Here is a 16827-nt window from a genome sequence, read left to right as displayed (position 1 = left end):
AGGAAGGAGATAGAGGGGGCGGGGCAGAATGTATATTGGAGCAAATTATAGCAGAGAACTTCTCTAATCTGGGGAAGGAAACAGACATCCAAGACCAGGAAGCACAGAGAACCCTCTTCAAAATCAATAAAAATAGGTCAACACACCAACATAAAATAGTGAAACTTGCAAATCTCAGAGATAAAGAGAAAATTTGCTGAAAGCACCTCTAGACAAGATGTCTGTAACCTACAGGGGTAGGAACATTAGACTGTCAGCAGACCTCTCCACAGGGACCTGACAGGCCAGAAATAACTGGCATGATATATTCAGGTGCTAAATGAGAAAAATATGCAGCCAAGAATACTTTCTCCAGCAAGGATGTCATTCAAAATAGAAGGAGAGATAAAAGGAAACTAAAAGAATTTGTGATCACCAAACCAGCCCTACAAGAAATATTAAAAGGAATCCTTTAGGCAACGAGAGAACCCAAAAGTAGCATGGCCAGAAAGGAACAGAGACAATATACAGAAACAGTGACATTACAAGTAATACAATGGCACTAAATTCATATCTTTCAATAGTTACTCTGAATGTAAATGGGCTGAATGCCCCAATTGAAAGACACAGGGTATCAGATTGGATAAAAAAGCAAGACCCATCAATATGCTGTCAGCAAGATACTCATCTTAGACCCATACAGATGCTAGATTTAAAGTGAGGGGGTGGAAAACCATTTATCATGCTAATAGACATCAAAAGAAAGCTGGGGTGGCAATCCTTCTATCAGACAAAGTAGACTTTAAACCAAAGACAGTAATAAGAGTTGAGGAAGGACTCTATATCATAATTAAAAGGTCTATTCATAAATAAAATCTAACAGTTGTAGATATTTATGCCCCTAACATGGGAGCAGCCAATTATACAAGCCAATTAATAACATTAAAGAAACACATGGATAATAATATAGAAATAGAAGGGGACTTTAACACCCACTCACTACAATGGACAGATCATGTAAGCAGATCAACAAGGAAACAAGGGCTTTGAATGACACACTGGATCAGAAGGACTTCACAGGTATATTCAGAACATTCCATCCTAAAGCAACAGAATACACATTTTTCTTGAATGCACATAGAACATTCTCCAGAATAGTTCACATACTGGGTTACAAATCAGGTCTTAAAAGGTACTAAAAGATTGGGATCATTCCCTGCATATTTTTGGACCACAATACTTTGTTTTTTGTTTGTTTGTTTGTTTGTTTGTTTTTGTTGTTTTTTTGTTTTGGACCACAATACTTTGAAACTGGAACTCAATCACAAGAGGAAATTTGAAGAGAACTCGAATGCATGGAGGCTGAAGAGCATCCTACTAAAGAATGAATGGGTCAACCAGGAAATTTAAGAAGAATTGTTTAAAATCATGGAAACAGATGAAGATGAAAGCACAACTGTTCAAAACCTTTGGAATGCAGCAAAGGCGGTCCTAAGAGGGAAGTGTATATCAAAACAAGCCTTTCTCAAGAAACAAGAAAGGTCTCAAATGCATAACCTAACCTTACACCTAAAGGAGCTGGAAAAAAGAATAGCAGATAAAGCCTAAACCCAGCAGAAGAAAAGATAATAAAGATTAGAACAGAAATCAATGAAATAGAAACCAAAAGAACAAATCAATGAAACCAAGAGCTGGTTCTTTGAAAGAATTAATAAGATTGATAACCCTCTGACCAGACTTATCAAAAAGAAGAGAGAAAGGATTTAAATAAATAAAATCATGAAAGAGGAGCAATCACAACACCAAAGGAATTATAAGAACATATCATGAGCAACTGTATGCCAACAAATTAAGCAATCTGGAAGAAATGGGTGCATTCCTAGAAACCTACAAAATAACCAAAACTGAAACAGGAATAAATAGAAAACCTGAATAGACCCATAACCAGCAAGGAAATTGAAGCAGTCATCAAAAATCTCCCAGCAAACAAAAGTCCAGGGCTGGATGGCTTCCTAGGAGAAATCTACCAAACATTTAAAAAAGAATACTGCAGCATCCTTTCTTGATTAAAACTCTTGACAGTGTAGGAATAGAGGGAACATACCTCAATATCATAAAGCCATCTATAAGAAGCCCATAGCAAATAGCAATCTCAATGGGAAAGAACTGAGAGCTGTCCCCCTATGGTCAGGAACACAGCAAGGATGTCCAGTATCACCACCACTATTCAACATAGTACTAGAAATCCTAGCCTCAGCAACAGACAACAAAAAGAGAAAAAAGGGATCTGAATTGGCAAAGAAGTAGTCAAACTCTCACTCTTTGCAGATAACTCAGGTCATGTCATCTCTTTATGGAAAGCCCAAAAGACTCCACCCGAAAATTGCTTAAACTCATACAGGAATTCAGCAAAGTGGCAGGATATAAAATCAGTGCACAGAAATAAGTTGCATTTCTATATACTGACAAGACAGAAGAAAGAGAAATTAAGGAGTCCATCCCATTTACAATTGCACCCCAAAGCATAAGATACATAGGAATAAACCGAACCATAGGATCTGTACTCAGAAAACTCTAGAACATGTGTGAAAGAAATTGAGTAAGACACAAAGAAATGGAAAAGCATTCCATGCTCATTGGAAGAAGAAATACTGCTAAAATGTCTATGCTACCTAGAAAAATCTAAATATTCAATGCAATACTTATCAGAATAGCATCAACTTATTTCACAGAGTTGAACAAATAATCCTAAAATTTGTTTGGAACCAGAAAAGACCCCAAATAGACAAAGGAATGTTGAAAAAGAAAACCAAAACTGATGGCATCACAATTCGGGTCTTCAAACTCTACTACAGCGCTGTAATCATCAAGACAGTATGGTACTGGCACAAAAATAGACATACAGATCAATAGAACAGAATAGAGAACCCAGAAGTAGACCCTCAACTCTATGGTCAACTCATGTTCAACAAGGAAGGAAAGAATATTCAATAGGGAATAAGATAGTCTCTTCAGGAAATGGTGTTGGGAAAATTGAACAGCCACATGCAGAAGAAAGAAACTGGACCAATTACTCATCCCATACACAAAGATAGACTCAAAATGGATGAATGACCTAAATCTGAAACAGGAATCCATCAAAATCCTAGAGGAGAACACAGGCAGCAAAGTCTTTGACCTCGGCCACAGCAACTTCTTGCTAGACATGTCTCCAAAGGCAAGAGAAACAAAAGCAAAAATAAACGACTGAGACTTCATCAAAATAAAAAGTTTCTACACAGCAAAGGAAACAGTCAACAAAACTAAAAGGCAACCTGAAAAATGGGAGAAGATATTTGCAAATGACATATCAGATAAAGGGCTAGTATCCAACATCTATAAAGAACTTATCAAACTCAATATCCAAAGAGCAAATAATCCAATCAAGAAATGGGCAGAAAACATAGACATTTCCCCAAAGTAGACGTACAAATGGCCAACAGACACATGAACGTGCTCAACATCACTCGGCATCAGGGAAATACAAATCAAAACCACAATGAGATACAGAATGGTTAAAATTAACAAGTCAGGAAGCAATAGATGTCGGTGAGGATGCAGAGAAAGACACCTTGTCCACTGTTGGTGGGAATGCAAGCTGGTGCCGCCACTCTGGAAAACAGTATGGAGGTCCTCAAGTTTGAAAATAGGGTTACCCTATGAGCCAGCAGTTGCGCTACTGGGTATTTACCCCAAAGATACAAATGTAGTGATCCAAATAGGCACCTGCTGGGGATCCCTGGGTGGCTCAGCAGTTTTGCGCCTGCCTTTGGCCCAGGGCGTGATCCTGGAGTCCTGGGATCGAGTCCCACATTGGGCTCCCTGCATGGAGCCTGCTTCTCCATCTGCCTGTGTCTCTGCCTCTCTCTCTCTCTCTCTCTCTCTCTCTCTCTCTCTGTGTTTCTCATGTGTAAATGAATAAAATCTTTAAAAAACAAAAAGCCCCCCAAAAAACCAAGTAGGCACCTGCACCCCAATGTTCTTAGCAGCAGTGTCCACCATAGCCAAACTATAGAAAGAGTGAGGTTGTCCATTGACGAATAAAGAAAATGTGACATATATTGATATATAAATATGATATAAATATGATATATATCATATCTATATATATCCACACACAATGGGCTATTACTCAGCTATCAAAAAAAAATGAAATCTTGCTCTTTCCATTTGTAACAACGTGGGTGAGGATGTTATGCTAAGGATGAGAGGATGTTATGCTAAGTGAAAGAAGTCAAGCAGAGAAAAGACAATTATATGATCTCATATGTGGAATTTAAGAAACAGAGGATCATAAGGGAAAAGAGGAAAAAATAAAACAATATGAAATCAGGTAGAGAGAGAAACCATGAGAAATTCTTAAATATAGTAAACTGCTTTTTTTTGCAATGGGTTTGCCATCAGAACACAGGTGTGAAAACCACCGCTAAACCTAAATCAAAATGGGAAGGAAAAGACTCACAACAACATTGTCGTCATTGGACACGTAGATTTGGGCACATCAACCAGTACTGGCCATCTGATCTACAAATGTGGTGGGATTGACAAAAGAACTACCGAAAAATTTGAGAAGGAGGCTGCTGAGATGGGAAAAGGCTCCTTCAAGTATGCCTGGGTCTTGGATAAACTGAAAGCTGAATGAGAGCGTGGTATCACCATTGATATCTCCCTGTGGAAATTCGAGACCAGCAAGTATTATGTGACCATCATTGATGCCCCAGGACACAGAGACTTTATCAAAAACGTGATGACAGGCACATGTCAGGCTGACTGTGCTGTCCTGATTGTTGCTGCTGGTGTTGGTGAACTGGAAGCAGGTATCTCCAAGGATGGGCAGACCTGTGAGCATGCCCTTCTGGCTTACACACTGGGTGTAAAACCACTAATTGTTGGTGTTAACAAAATGGATTCCACTGAACCACCCTACAGCCAGAAGAGATACGAGGAAATCGTTAAGGAAGTCAGCACCTACATTAAGAAAATTGGCTACAACCCCGACACAGTAGCATTTGTGCCAATTTCTGGTTGGAATGGTGACAACATGCTGGAGCCAAGTGCTAACATGCCTTGGTTCAAGGGATGGAAAGTCACCCCTAAAGACGGGAATGCCAGTGGAACCACACCTGCTTGAGGCTCTGGATTGCATCCTGCCACCAACTCGTCCAACTGATAAGCCCTTGCGTCTGCCTCTCCAGGACGTCTACAAAATTGGTGGTATTGGTACTGTCCCAGTGGGTTGAGTGGAGACTGGTGTTCTTAAGCCTGGCATGGTGGTCACCTTTGCTCCGGTCAATGTTACAGCTGAAGTAAAGTCTGTTGAAATGCACCATGAAGCTTTGAGTGAGGCTCTTCCTGGGGACAGTGTGGGCTTCAATGTCAAGAACGTATCTGTCAAAGATGTTTGTGGTGACAGTGTGGCTGGTGACAGCAAAAATGACCCACCCATGGAAGCAGCTGGCTTCACAGCTCAGGGGATTATCCTGAACCATCCTGGCCAGATCAGTGCTGGATATGCACCTGAGCATTGTCACACAGGCTCACAGTGCTTGCAAGTTTGCTGAGCTGAAGGAAAAGATCGTCATTCTGGAAAAAAGCTGGAAGATGGTCCTAAGTTCTTGAAATCTGGGGATGCTGCCGTTGTTGATATGGTTCCTGGCAAACGTATGTGTGTTGAGAGCTTCTCTGACTATCCTCCTCTGGGCCGTTTTGCTGTTCGTGACATGAGACAGATGATTGCTGTGGGTGTCATCAAAGCAGTGGACAAGGAGGCAGCTGGAGCTGGCAAAGTCACCACGTCTGCCCAGAAAGCTCAGAAGGCTAAATGAATATTATCCCCAATATCTGCCACCCCAGTCTTAATCAGTGGTGGAAGAAGGGTCTCAGAACTGTTTGTGTCAATTGGACATTTAATTTTAATAGTAAAAGACTGGTTAATGATAACAATGTATTGTAAAACCTTCAGAAGGAAAGAATGTTTTGTGGACTTTTTTTTTTTTGTGCGTGTGTGGCAGTTTAATAGTTTTTAAAATCAGTGCTTTTTAATGGAAACAACTTGACCAAAAATCTGTCACAGAATTTTGAGACCCATTAAAACAAAAGTTTAATGAGAAAAAAAAAAAAAAAGAAACAGGGTCAGTGGAGGAGAGAAAGGTTGGAGGGACGGGGTAACAGGATGATGGGCGTTAAGGAGGGCACATGATGTAATGAGCAATAGGTGTTATATAAGACTGATGAATCACTGACCTCTACCTCTGAAACTAATAATACATTATATGTTAATTAATTGAATTTAAATTTAAAAAATTTAAATGGAACAAAAAACAAAAATGAAGGCAAAATAAAGACTTTATGACTAGTAGATTTTCATTAAAATAAATGTTAAAGGAGGTCCTTCAGATGGAAGGAATAAAATATTAAATGTCAGTCTGGCTCTACCAAAATGAAGGGCACTGGAAATGGTAGCTCAAGCTAAATATGTAGGGTTTTCCTACCATTTTTAACCATATGGATGGACCTTGAAGGCAGGATGTTGTGTAAAATAAGAGAAAGACAAATACTATCTTTCCATTTGTGTCTTTGGTTTTTTTCAGGAATGTTTTGTAGTTTTCAGTGTATTATGTCTTTCACTTCTTTGAGTTTATTCTTAATATTCTTTTTGAGGCTACTGTAAATGGGAGTGTTTTCTTAATTTCTTTTTCAGAGTGTTGATTGTTAGTGTGTAGAAATGCAACATATTTTTGCATGTTGATTTTGTATCCTGCTACTTTACAGAATTTTTTGTATTCTAACAGTTTGTGTGTATGTTTGCATAATCTTTAGTGTTTTCTACATAGAAAACCACATCATCTAAAATAGAGATAATTTTACATCTTCCTTTATAATTTTTATGCCTTTTATGTTTTTCCTTGCTTTATTACTGTAGCTAGGACTTCCAGTATTGAATAGAAATGGTGAAAGTTGGCATCTTTGCCTTGTTGCTCATCTTAGAGTAAAAGCATATAGTTTTTCACCATTCAGTAAGACATTGGCTGTGGGATTTTCAAATATTTTGTTGAGGTATTTCCCTCTGTTCCTAGTTTGTTGAGAGTTTTTATGATAGGATGTTGAATTTTATCCAATGCTTTCCTGCATCTATTGAGATGATCTTGTGATTTTTAATCCGTCATCCTGTTAATGTAGCACGTTACATTAATTGATTTGCATATGCTGAACCAACCTAATATTGCAAGATGTATCTCACTTAATCATGGTGTGTGATCCTATTAATGTATGCTGTTAAATCTGGTTTACTTGTATTTTGTTAAGAGTTTTTGCACTTATGTAAACCAGGGATATTAGTCTATAGTTTAGTTTTTTTGTAGTGTCCCTTGTCTGGCTTTGGTATCAGGGTCATGCTGGCCTCATGAAATATGTTTGGAAGTGTTCTCTCCTCTTCAGTTTTTTGGAACAGTTTGAGAAGGATCAACATTAATTTTTCTTTGTATGTATGGTAGATTCACCAGAAAAGCCATTTATCTGATCCTAGTCTTTGCTTTGTTCAGAGTTTTTTGATTATTTGTTCAATCTCCTTACTCTAGTTACAGGTATGCTCAGTTTCTGTTTCTTTATGATTCTGTCTTGGTAGATTGTATGCTTCTAGGAATGTGTTTCTTCTACATAATCCAATTTGTTGCCATCTAATTGTTCATAGTAGTGTCTTATAATATATTTTGCTTGGGTTTGGTTGTTTCACATGGGAGAGTATGTGTGGTACCTGTTGTATCAACATGACCAGAAGCAGAAATTCCATCCTTATTGATTTTAATAATTTATTTTTTGGGTTGAAATAGTATGTTTCTAAGAATAAGAAATGTACAAAAATTTATATTCAGAAAATATCACTCCCTCTCATTCCTTCTTATACCATTCTGTCCACTTTTATTTTCATCTTGGTCCTACCTTTTCTTGTAAGATATCTCATTAGTCTTCTGATTTGCCCATTTAGTTGTGGTTTTTTTTGCACTAATAAATATTACCTATTTTTTATTACATCTCCTCTTATTTACATGAAAGGTAGCGTACTATAAGTAGCCTTCTGCACTTTGGTTTATCAGCCTATTGTAGATATGTAACAACCTATCCTAGATATCACCCCATATAATTTCATAGAGGTCTTCCTCATTCTTTTTGTAGTTTCACAGTACCACACTGTAGATGCTCCATAGATAATTCAACTATTGTCCTATGTCTGGGCATCTAGGTTGATTCTATATTTTGCATTTACAGTGTTCCAGTGCATAATGTGGTACATTTATATTTTCCTGCTGTTGGAAGTTGAGGAATCCTAGCTCACTTGGAGCTAACTAGATGATGCAAAATCCTACTCCAAATCTAAGTAATACACAGGCTAAGATTTTAGTTCTCATAGGAAGCTTTTTTTCTTTTCCTTACTCCAAACTTGAGAGTAAACAAATACCTTACCACCTTTTAGCGATAGTAGGAGGAGTATTCCTAGTCATTGAGTGTTTTTCTCAGTTTGCACTGCTATAGTCAAAGTACCATAGATTGGATTTATTTTTATACAAAAATTTATTTTTCACAATTCTAGAGGCTCGGAAGTCTAAGATCAAGGTACCAGCCTATTTGGTTCTTCCTGAGGCCTCTTTTCTTGATATGCAGATAGATGCTTTTACTATATCCTTACATAGTGGAGAGAGAAATATCTCCCCCATGTCTTTTTTTTTTTTTAAAGATTTCATTTATTTATTCATGAGAGACACAGAGAGAGAGAGAGAGGCAGAGGGAGAAGCAGGTTCCATGCAGGGAGCCTGATGTGGGACTCAATCCCAGGTCTCTAGGATCACTCCCTGGGCTGAAGGTGGCGCTAAACCGCTGAGCCACCAGGGCTGCCCTCCCTCATGGTCTAATTACCTCCCCATCTATTAGCTCCCAAAGGTTCACCTTCCCTCATGTCACATTGAGGATTAAAGTTTTAACACATGTGTTTGGGGAAAGGAGGACATACACATTTAGTTGATAGCACTGAAGGTTATGGTTTTGGAGGACTCCAGCTTTATGCATGTCTCAAGTCTAGTTGCTTAACCTTCCATAGTTCCAAGCCCTTCTCTACTTTTTTAAAAATTATTTATTTATTCATGAGAGACAGAGAGAGAGAGGCAGAGACACAGGCAGAGAGAGAAGCAGGCTCCATGCCGGGGCCGACGCGGGACTCGATTCTGGGTCTCCAGGATCATGCCCTAGGTCGAAGGCGGCTCTAAACCGCTGAGCCACCCAGACTAGCCCTCTTCTCTATTTTTGATGAAAGCCCATACTTACAACTTTTTTCTGCAGTCCTCCTGAAAGCCCTAGATTCTCACCAAATGGTTTCAGTTTTTAAAAGTCATCTGTTTTTCCCTGGCACCTGCAAAATTCATTTTCTTTAAGTTCAGTTAGACATTTTAAGAACATGTTTAAATATTTTATTTAAGAATTCAGAGAGGAAAGATTTTCATGTTAATTTAGACCACTAGTGTTGCTGGATGACTTACATATAAACTCTTGCACCAACACACCTCCCACATACCATCTACACCCTAAGAGGAGCAGCCTGCCCAGGACATCTGATGTCACTCAGTGAGGAATTAACTTGATTCTAGAACCAACCATTTGGCACAGAAAACATTTAGCTCTCATGATAAGGAAATTTGCCATGTCCAGATTTTGAAAAATCAACAATTAAGAAGGAAAATGCCTAGTGATAGCCAAGATGAAAGTGAATGACTATGTAATTTTTGAGATGTATCATTCATATGAAATGTCCATTTTATTTATTTATTTCATTTTATATCATGTTCATTTTAGGTGATAATTCTGAAGAGAAATAAAATTCAAAGATTGGGAGTATCTGAACTCAACTTTTGGGTAAGCTTCAACATTTTTAACCATTTCTTCAAACTCTTTCTTTCTATAAACTGAATACAGACAATATACTTTAAAAATTGAATGACTTATGATCAATAAATATTATCAATACCTGCTCACATAGGGTGAGAAATAACCCTAACAACATCTACAAGTCATTATCCAGAAATTATTTCATATATTTCAGCACTATGCTCATGCTTCTCTTTACTTTTCATTTTGTTATATCCTACTGCCTTGCTTTCTAAATTTCTTTGTCTTGAGTTTCTCTCCTTAGATTTACTAACTTTCTTTTCAACATAACTCAGTATGTAGTCCTGATCTCACTTTTCCTTTTTCTTTTTCTACATCTATCATCTATCTGTTCTTCTGCTTCCCATTTAGACTCTTTTATTTTTGTTCCTGTAACATTTTCCCTACATTCTGCCAGCCCCTTCTTATTTCAACTCAGCCACCACCTAATATTTATTTGACTTCTTCCCAAATATACAAATGTATGGCCCGTGTTACCTCGATATTTGTATGTTTTGTTTCCAAGTAAAATAAATATATTATTTAGGTAGGCACTGCAATTACGAATTCTTGTAATATTGGAGAGATGACATTTCTTCTTTTTTTCTTGGCCTTTGATATAGATGTACGCCTTTTTTCTTGGCCTTTTAATACCTATTAAAAAATAAAACATGCTATATTGAAGAACTATGTGATTACATGTGGCATATTAATAGGGCAAAACTGGAGAAGTTATGATAAGATGAGCTAGATTTCTATTCAGAATGCAAAAGAACAAAATGGACTGAATTGCTGATTACTCATTGCTGAAGTTTTTCTCCTATCCCTAATGGTGAAAATGAGTAATATTTGTGCACTTCAATTATTGGATAACATGACCCTTCTAACATGATTTCTTAACTTCAAAAAAATTAACAGCTTTTAAAAAGATTAAGCCAAGAAATCATCAGAAAATTCAAAGATATTTATTTAATAATTGAATTCAAAAGAAAGTCAAAATTTCCATTACAGACTATTAAAAAATGGCAAGAAATGGAACAGTATCCATGGACATTTAAGGAATTCTGTCAAAACTGTACTAAGAAGAAAATGTATTGTCTTAAGTATTTACGATTTAGACTGGGAAGGGTAAAAATTACGCTTTCAACTCAAGAATTTCAGAAAAAGAAAAATCTAAAAAAAAAGTTGACATATAATTAATATTCAGCTTACATTTATGTTTTGAAGTTAATATAATTGATATTGTCAGTTTTTTGCAAAAGGGAGAAACAAATCATGTTAGTCCTCTAGATAATGGAAAGGCTATTATGGCTTTTTTGGCTTTTTTTCCCCCCATAAAAGACCATCAAAAAAGAAAAAAAAAGCTATTTTGTGAACTAACACTTCTTACAACCTCTCTCTCCAAAACTTGTTTTACTCCAAGTATTTCTTTCATCCCTGTGGAATAAAAAATTATATTGCATATCTTACTCTGTATGGTATTTAGAAATCAAGACCTGAGTGCAGACTGTTCTCATTGCTACCATTGTGTCCTTACTTTTAGACCCATACATATAGATACATGTACACACACATACTCTAAGTATTTGTATCATTGAAATTCCACAAGGAGAGGTAAAGGATAGTGGGGCTGAAAAAAATTTGAATAAGTAACAGCTGAAGACTTCTGCCAAATTTTAATCAAATTTGGTTAAAAGACATAAATCTACAGAGTCAAGAAACTGAGTGAACCCCAAGTAGGAAAAATCCAATAAGATCCATGCCAGGACATATCATAATTAAATTTCTGGAAGCCAAAGACAAAAAAATTTTTTTTAAATCAGGCAGAGAGAAATGATGTGTTACTATAGGGTAAAACTGATTTGGATTACAGTAGCCTTCCCATCTGAAACTATGGGGCAGAAAAAGATGGCATAATGCTTGTCAAATGCTGAAAGGATTCTAAACTCAAATTACATGTCCAGTGAAAGTGTCTTTCAGGAGTGGAGGGGAAATAAAAGACATTCTCAGATGAAAGAAAACGAAGAAAATGTGTTACTAGCAGAGCAACCTTTAAAGAATGGTTAGTGCAAATTCTTGAAGCAGAAAGTAAATGGCCAGAAGAAATCTTAGAACATGAGGAAGAAATAAAAACAAAAAAATGGATACATAAAGGAGCAAATATCATAGCATTTCTTTTCATATGTTTTCTCTTGGTTTATTTTGTTATTTGTTAGCAAGATATTTGAATCAAATTATAATATTTTTCTCTCATTTTTATTGATATGAGTTCTTGAGGAAAATATGGATTTTCTTCTGATCATTATTATGCATGACTTTCTTCGTTTATAATATGTACTTTTAATTATCATATTTGAAAAAAATTTGTTTCTCCTTCACTTGAGACTTGTTTCATAGAAACTTGACTAATTTCCAGGAGGAGAGGCCTTTTGATCTTCTGACTTTGTTACTAATTTGTAATCTTATGACGACATCTCATGACAACAGAGGGCTGTTTGTAATATTTTTAGTTTATGGAACTCCTGGATACTTTCTCTCTGACCTAATAGATGATCATTTTTTGTGAGTATTTTGTGTGTGTTTGAGATGAAGGTGTATCCTTTATTCATAGGAAATGTTTTGATAAGTTTATTGACAATATTTCTTTTGATTTTTTTTGTCTTTTATAGTTTCATGTATTATTTGCCCACTGACCTACCTTGCATCGAAAAAGTATATTTAAGCCTCTGAGTATGTTTCTATCTCTCCTTGAATGTCTAGTAACTTCTGCTTTATATAGATGGTTGCAGTGTATAGATGTTCATACTTATTATTTTCTTTGTGAATTGTGTCTTTTAGTGTCAAAATATTTTATATCTAACACTGGTTGGTGTGAACCTTAGTGATAACAGGATTATAAGCTATGACTCCTTATTTGCTTTGGCCATTGTTGTCCTCATCACCTTTTTGAGTCTGTTTCAGTACTTCTTCTCTGTACAGCACAGGGCAGGTCTTGTTTTGTGAGAATATAAAAATTTTTATTTATGTCCTAAATTATATGTGTATTTTTATTGCATTTACTATTTCTCTTCATATTTCACTACATGGTTCTCTTTTGTTTTGAACTTTCTTTCTGTATTTAGGAAGATTATTTCCTCAAGTATTGCATGCTTGAAAGTAGTTTTTTATAATCTTTATACCCGAGTGACTGATGGGCTATATATAAAATTCTTGGGTCCCACTTTCTCGAGTGTCTTGAAAATGCTTCTACATGAGTGTCTTGATCTTTTTTTATGTTCCTTTTAACACATATGATACAAACCAAATTCTCTTACCCTTCTAAGTTATGTGGACTTTGTCCCTAGAAGTGTTAAGGAATTTTTCTTCATTTTTAAGTTTTATTAGGCTATATCTTGAGGTAGTTTTCCATACTGGTCAGTTTCCTCAATACATGGTGAGTCCTTTCCAAATGTAAATTCAGGTATTTTATGTCTAAGACAACTTCCTAGAGAATCCAAGAAAACTTGGATTGTATTTAAATACTAGTTTCAATTCACTGTTTAGTTTTGCTTTTTCAGAGACTCTATGAATGTTGCCTGTTTTTTGTTTCTACCACTTTCTCTGATTCTTTTACTTCCTCTTTAATCTCATTTTTATTCTTTTGAGTTTTTTGTTGTTATTTTTTCTGTCTTCAGTGCTCTTTTTGAATTTTTATTTGAATTTTTCTCCTTTAGTTACCTTGAGATTGTCTTTATTTTTCATTTAGTACCCTGAATATCTATCATGCCAGCCCTTTCTGGCCTGTCAGGTCCTGTGGATATGTCTGCTGTTACTCTAATATTTCTCCTTCTGTATGTTAGGACTTTCTTGTGTCAGGCTGCCTTCAGAATTTTCTGTTTACCTTTGAAATTTGCAAGCTTTATTATTATATGTCAAGGTGTTGATCTGTTTTTATTGATTTTGGGAGGGGTCTTCTCTACCTCTAGAATATGAATACCTGTTTCCTTCCCGAGATCAGGGAAGTTCTTAACTATAATTTGCTCTAGTATACCTCTGGTGCTCTCTCTCTCTCTCTCTCTCTCTCTCTCTTTCTCTCTCTCTCTCTCAATTTTCTCAGGAATTCCAATAATATGGATGTTATTTTTTTTTCAAACTATCATTTATCTCTTGGAGCCTCTCCTCATGGCCTTTTAGTTATTTTTCTCTTTTCCTCAGTTCCTTCCTTTCCATCAACTTGTCTTCTATGTCACTTATTCTCTCTTCTGTCTCATTTGCACTAGCTATTAGAGCATCCAGTTTAGACTCTCAGAGTATTTTTAATTTTGGCCTCATTAGATCTCATTTCTGCACTAAGAGATTCTCTGGAGTCTTTTTTTTTTTTTTTTTTAATGTGAGAATGTGGTTGAGACCAGAGAAGTGGCCCAAGTAGCACAATATTTATTTATTTATTTTCTAATTTTTATTTATTTATGATAGTCACAGAGAGAGAGAGAGAGAGAGAGAGAGAGAGAGGCAGAGACACAGGCAGAGGGAGAAGCAGGCTCCATGCACCGGGAGCCCGACGTGGGACTCGATCCCGGGTCTCCAGGATCGCGCCCCGGGCCAAAGGCAGGCGCCAAACCGCTGCGCCACCCAGGGATCCCTCTCTGGAGTCTTTTATGTGTTCTTCAAGCACTAGTAACTAGTAACTTTATAATTATTATCCTAAGCTCCATCTCAAACATATTACTTAAAACCATATCCATTAGCTCTGTGACAGAGAGTATTACCTCTGGTTCTTTCTTTTGTTGTGAATTCCTCCTAATAGTCATTTTGTCCAGTGAAGAATGGCTATACAAGTGCACAGAGTCAAAAATATCAACCACAACCTAACCAAAATACACACTAGACAATTCCAAAGAGATCAGGAACCAGAAAATAAAAGAAAAAAGATGAAGACAAAAGAAAAAAGAAGAGGAAAAAATAGGGAGCAGGGAGAGAGAATATAATCTCAGAGTGGACAGAATAAGGTGATCCACTTGGTCCTGAGTGTATTTTGTTCTGTTTGCTAAAATATATTAAATTCAAAAATTATTAATAAAAACTTATACAGATACAAAAATAAAATGGAATACTTTCAAAGGAAGCCGAAAATGAAGAATATATCTATAACATGTAATTGTAAAATATGAAAGCTGAAAAAAGACCTAAAAATACAGAGTTAATAAAATAAGAAACTAGTTGAAACAAAAAAATTGGAAAATTTTGAACTGAAAGATAAATTATAAGAAAATAAAAACACTAGTTCTATATACTATTTTCCCCAACCCTGGAGTTCTCCAGACCTGTTTGGTGAGTAAACTTGCTGTTCCCTGTTCTTCCAGCTGATCTTCTGAGGGAGGGCCTGCTGCGTGGATTCTCTGGTGCCTGTGCCTGGGCATAGTTGTACCACCCCTTGCCAGGGAGCCATGCTCAGTGTAAGCAGTTTACAGTGTGAGGCATTTGTTCCCTGGAGGCATTCTGTACCTCTTTAGAGGGCAAAAACAAAAATGACGATGCCCAGCTCTCCAGCCTGGATGCTGGAGAGATGCCAGCATGTGCCAAACTGTAGACTCCTATGGTGCCCGCACACTCAGATCCTCCCAGGGGCAGGTGGAGGGACACTGATCAGTGCAATTTGTAGAGTTCTGGCAGGGAGAGCCTCTGCCCTTCCCAGAGGAAGGTGGAGGGTCACTGTGTCCCAGTCCTTTGCAGAGACCCAGCATGGAGAGCAGTCACCCCATCAGGCAAAATAAGCTGGTTTGTGGCAAAATAAGCTGAGCCTCCTTGCAGGCTCGCTGACCTACACCCATTTCCCTGCTCCAGTGCTTGGGAACTCTGCTGGCCCAGGCACTCCTGTGCTTTCTGTGCCTCAGGGAACATTGAGACCCCGCTGTCCCACCTGCAGTTCTACCTGGCTTCACCACTCAGTGCCTTGTAGGCAGGGAAGACTCTCACAGGAGCAGATTTCTGCAGGTCCTGACTCTGAGCTCCAGAGCTGTTACCACTTTCCCGTAGCTGGCTGACAAGGGCTCCCTCCCCAGCATTTTCTTCTCTGTACTCCTACCTTGTGAAAAATGGTGACTTTGCTATTTGTAGAGTTCTGGCCATTCTTTCCTTACATCTCAGGTTAAATTGATAGGTATTCAGGATGGTTTGATAGTTATCGAGCTAAATTAAGGGAACCATATAAAATGAGGACCCCTACTCTTCTGCCCTCTTGCCTCCTCCGACTTCATTTTTCAGTGATTTTCTCCTTTTCTTCCATTTCTTTTCTATATTTAATAAACACTCTCAGTTTTTTTTTCTGGTTTTGTCCATTTCTGGTTTTGGTTTTTAAAACCTTTGTTTATTTATAGCCCTGAATGCTGATTTGAACATACTTAATTTTTAATTCTGCATTGTAGGTGTTTTTTTTTCTTTGTGTGATTTTTATTCATTAGAGCATATATCACCAGCTGAAATGTTTGACTCTAATTTTTCTTAGCTTCTGATAGAAGCTATATTATAGATAATATAGACATCTTTCATCTAATTATTTTGTGGTTAGAGCAGGTATTTTCTAATCCTGGTCAATATAACAAAATGTGGTTTTATCAATAACTTCCTTTATCTTTCAGTGACAATAGTGATTGTTTGTCTTTTGTTTGCTCCCCATTTATTTTTCTGGATACTTAATTTCCCCTTATTTCCTTCTCCACACCTTCTCCTAGAGGGTTTCTCTCTTTTTCTTTTCCTTCCTCTCTTTCCAAAATTAATGCCTTTCTGGGATCAGTCCTTTTTATACTTTTCTGTACTCATTCTCCAGTGTTCCCACACATAAAGTGGACATTCTGTCCCTGGAGTTAGTTCATTTTGGAACCCCTTATTTCCCTTCTCTCCTCTACCACATGGTTTTGA

At 37.0% G+C, this 16827-nt stretch overlaps 1 protein-coding gene across 1 annotated transcript in view; it reads left to right on the top strand.

Annotated features, from left to right (window-relative positions):
- The window catches only part of DPY19L2 (dpy-19 like 2), a 94723-nt gene that overhangs the window by 40263 nt on the left and 37633 nt on the right, over positions 1-16827 (top strand). The window contains exon 13 of the mRNA XM_041727509.1: positions 9859-9918. Coding sequence (XP_041583443.1) covers positions 9859-9918 — 60 coding nt within the window. The remainder of the gene's footprint in view (positions 1-9858; positions 9919-16827) is intronic.

This window comes from Vulpes lagopus, chromosome 13 (assembly GCF_018345385.1).
Source record: "Vulpes lagopus strain Blue_001 chromosome 13, ASM1834538v1, whole genome shotgun sequence".
Classification (NCBI taxonomy): domain Eukaryota; kingdom Metazoa; phylum Chordata; class Mammalia; order Carnivora; family Canidae; genus Vulpes; species Vulpes lagopus.
This window is presented reverse-complemented; position numbering and strand designations above follow the sequence as displayed.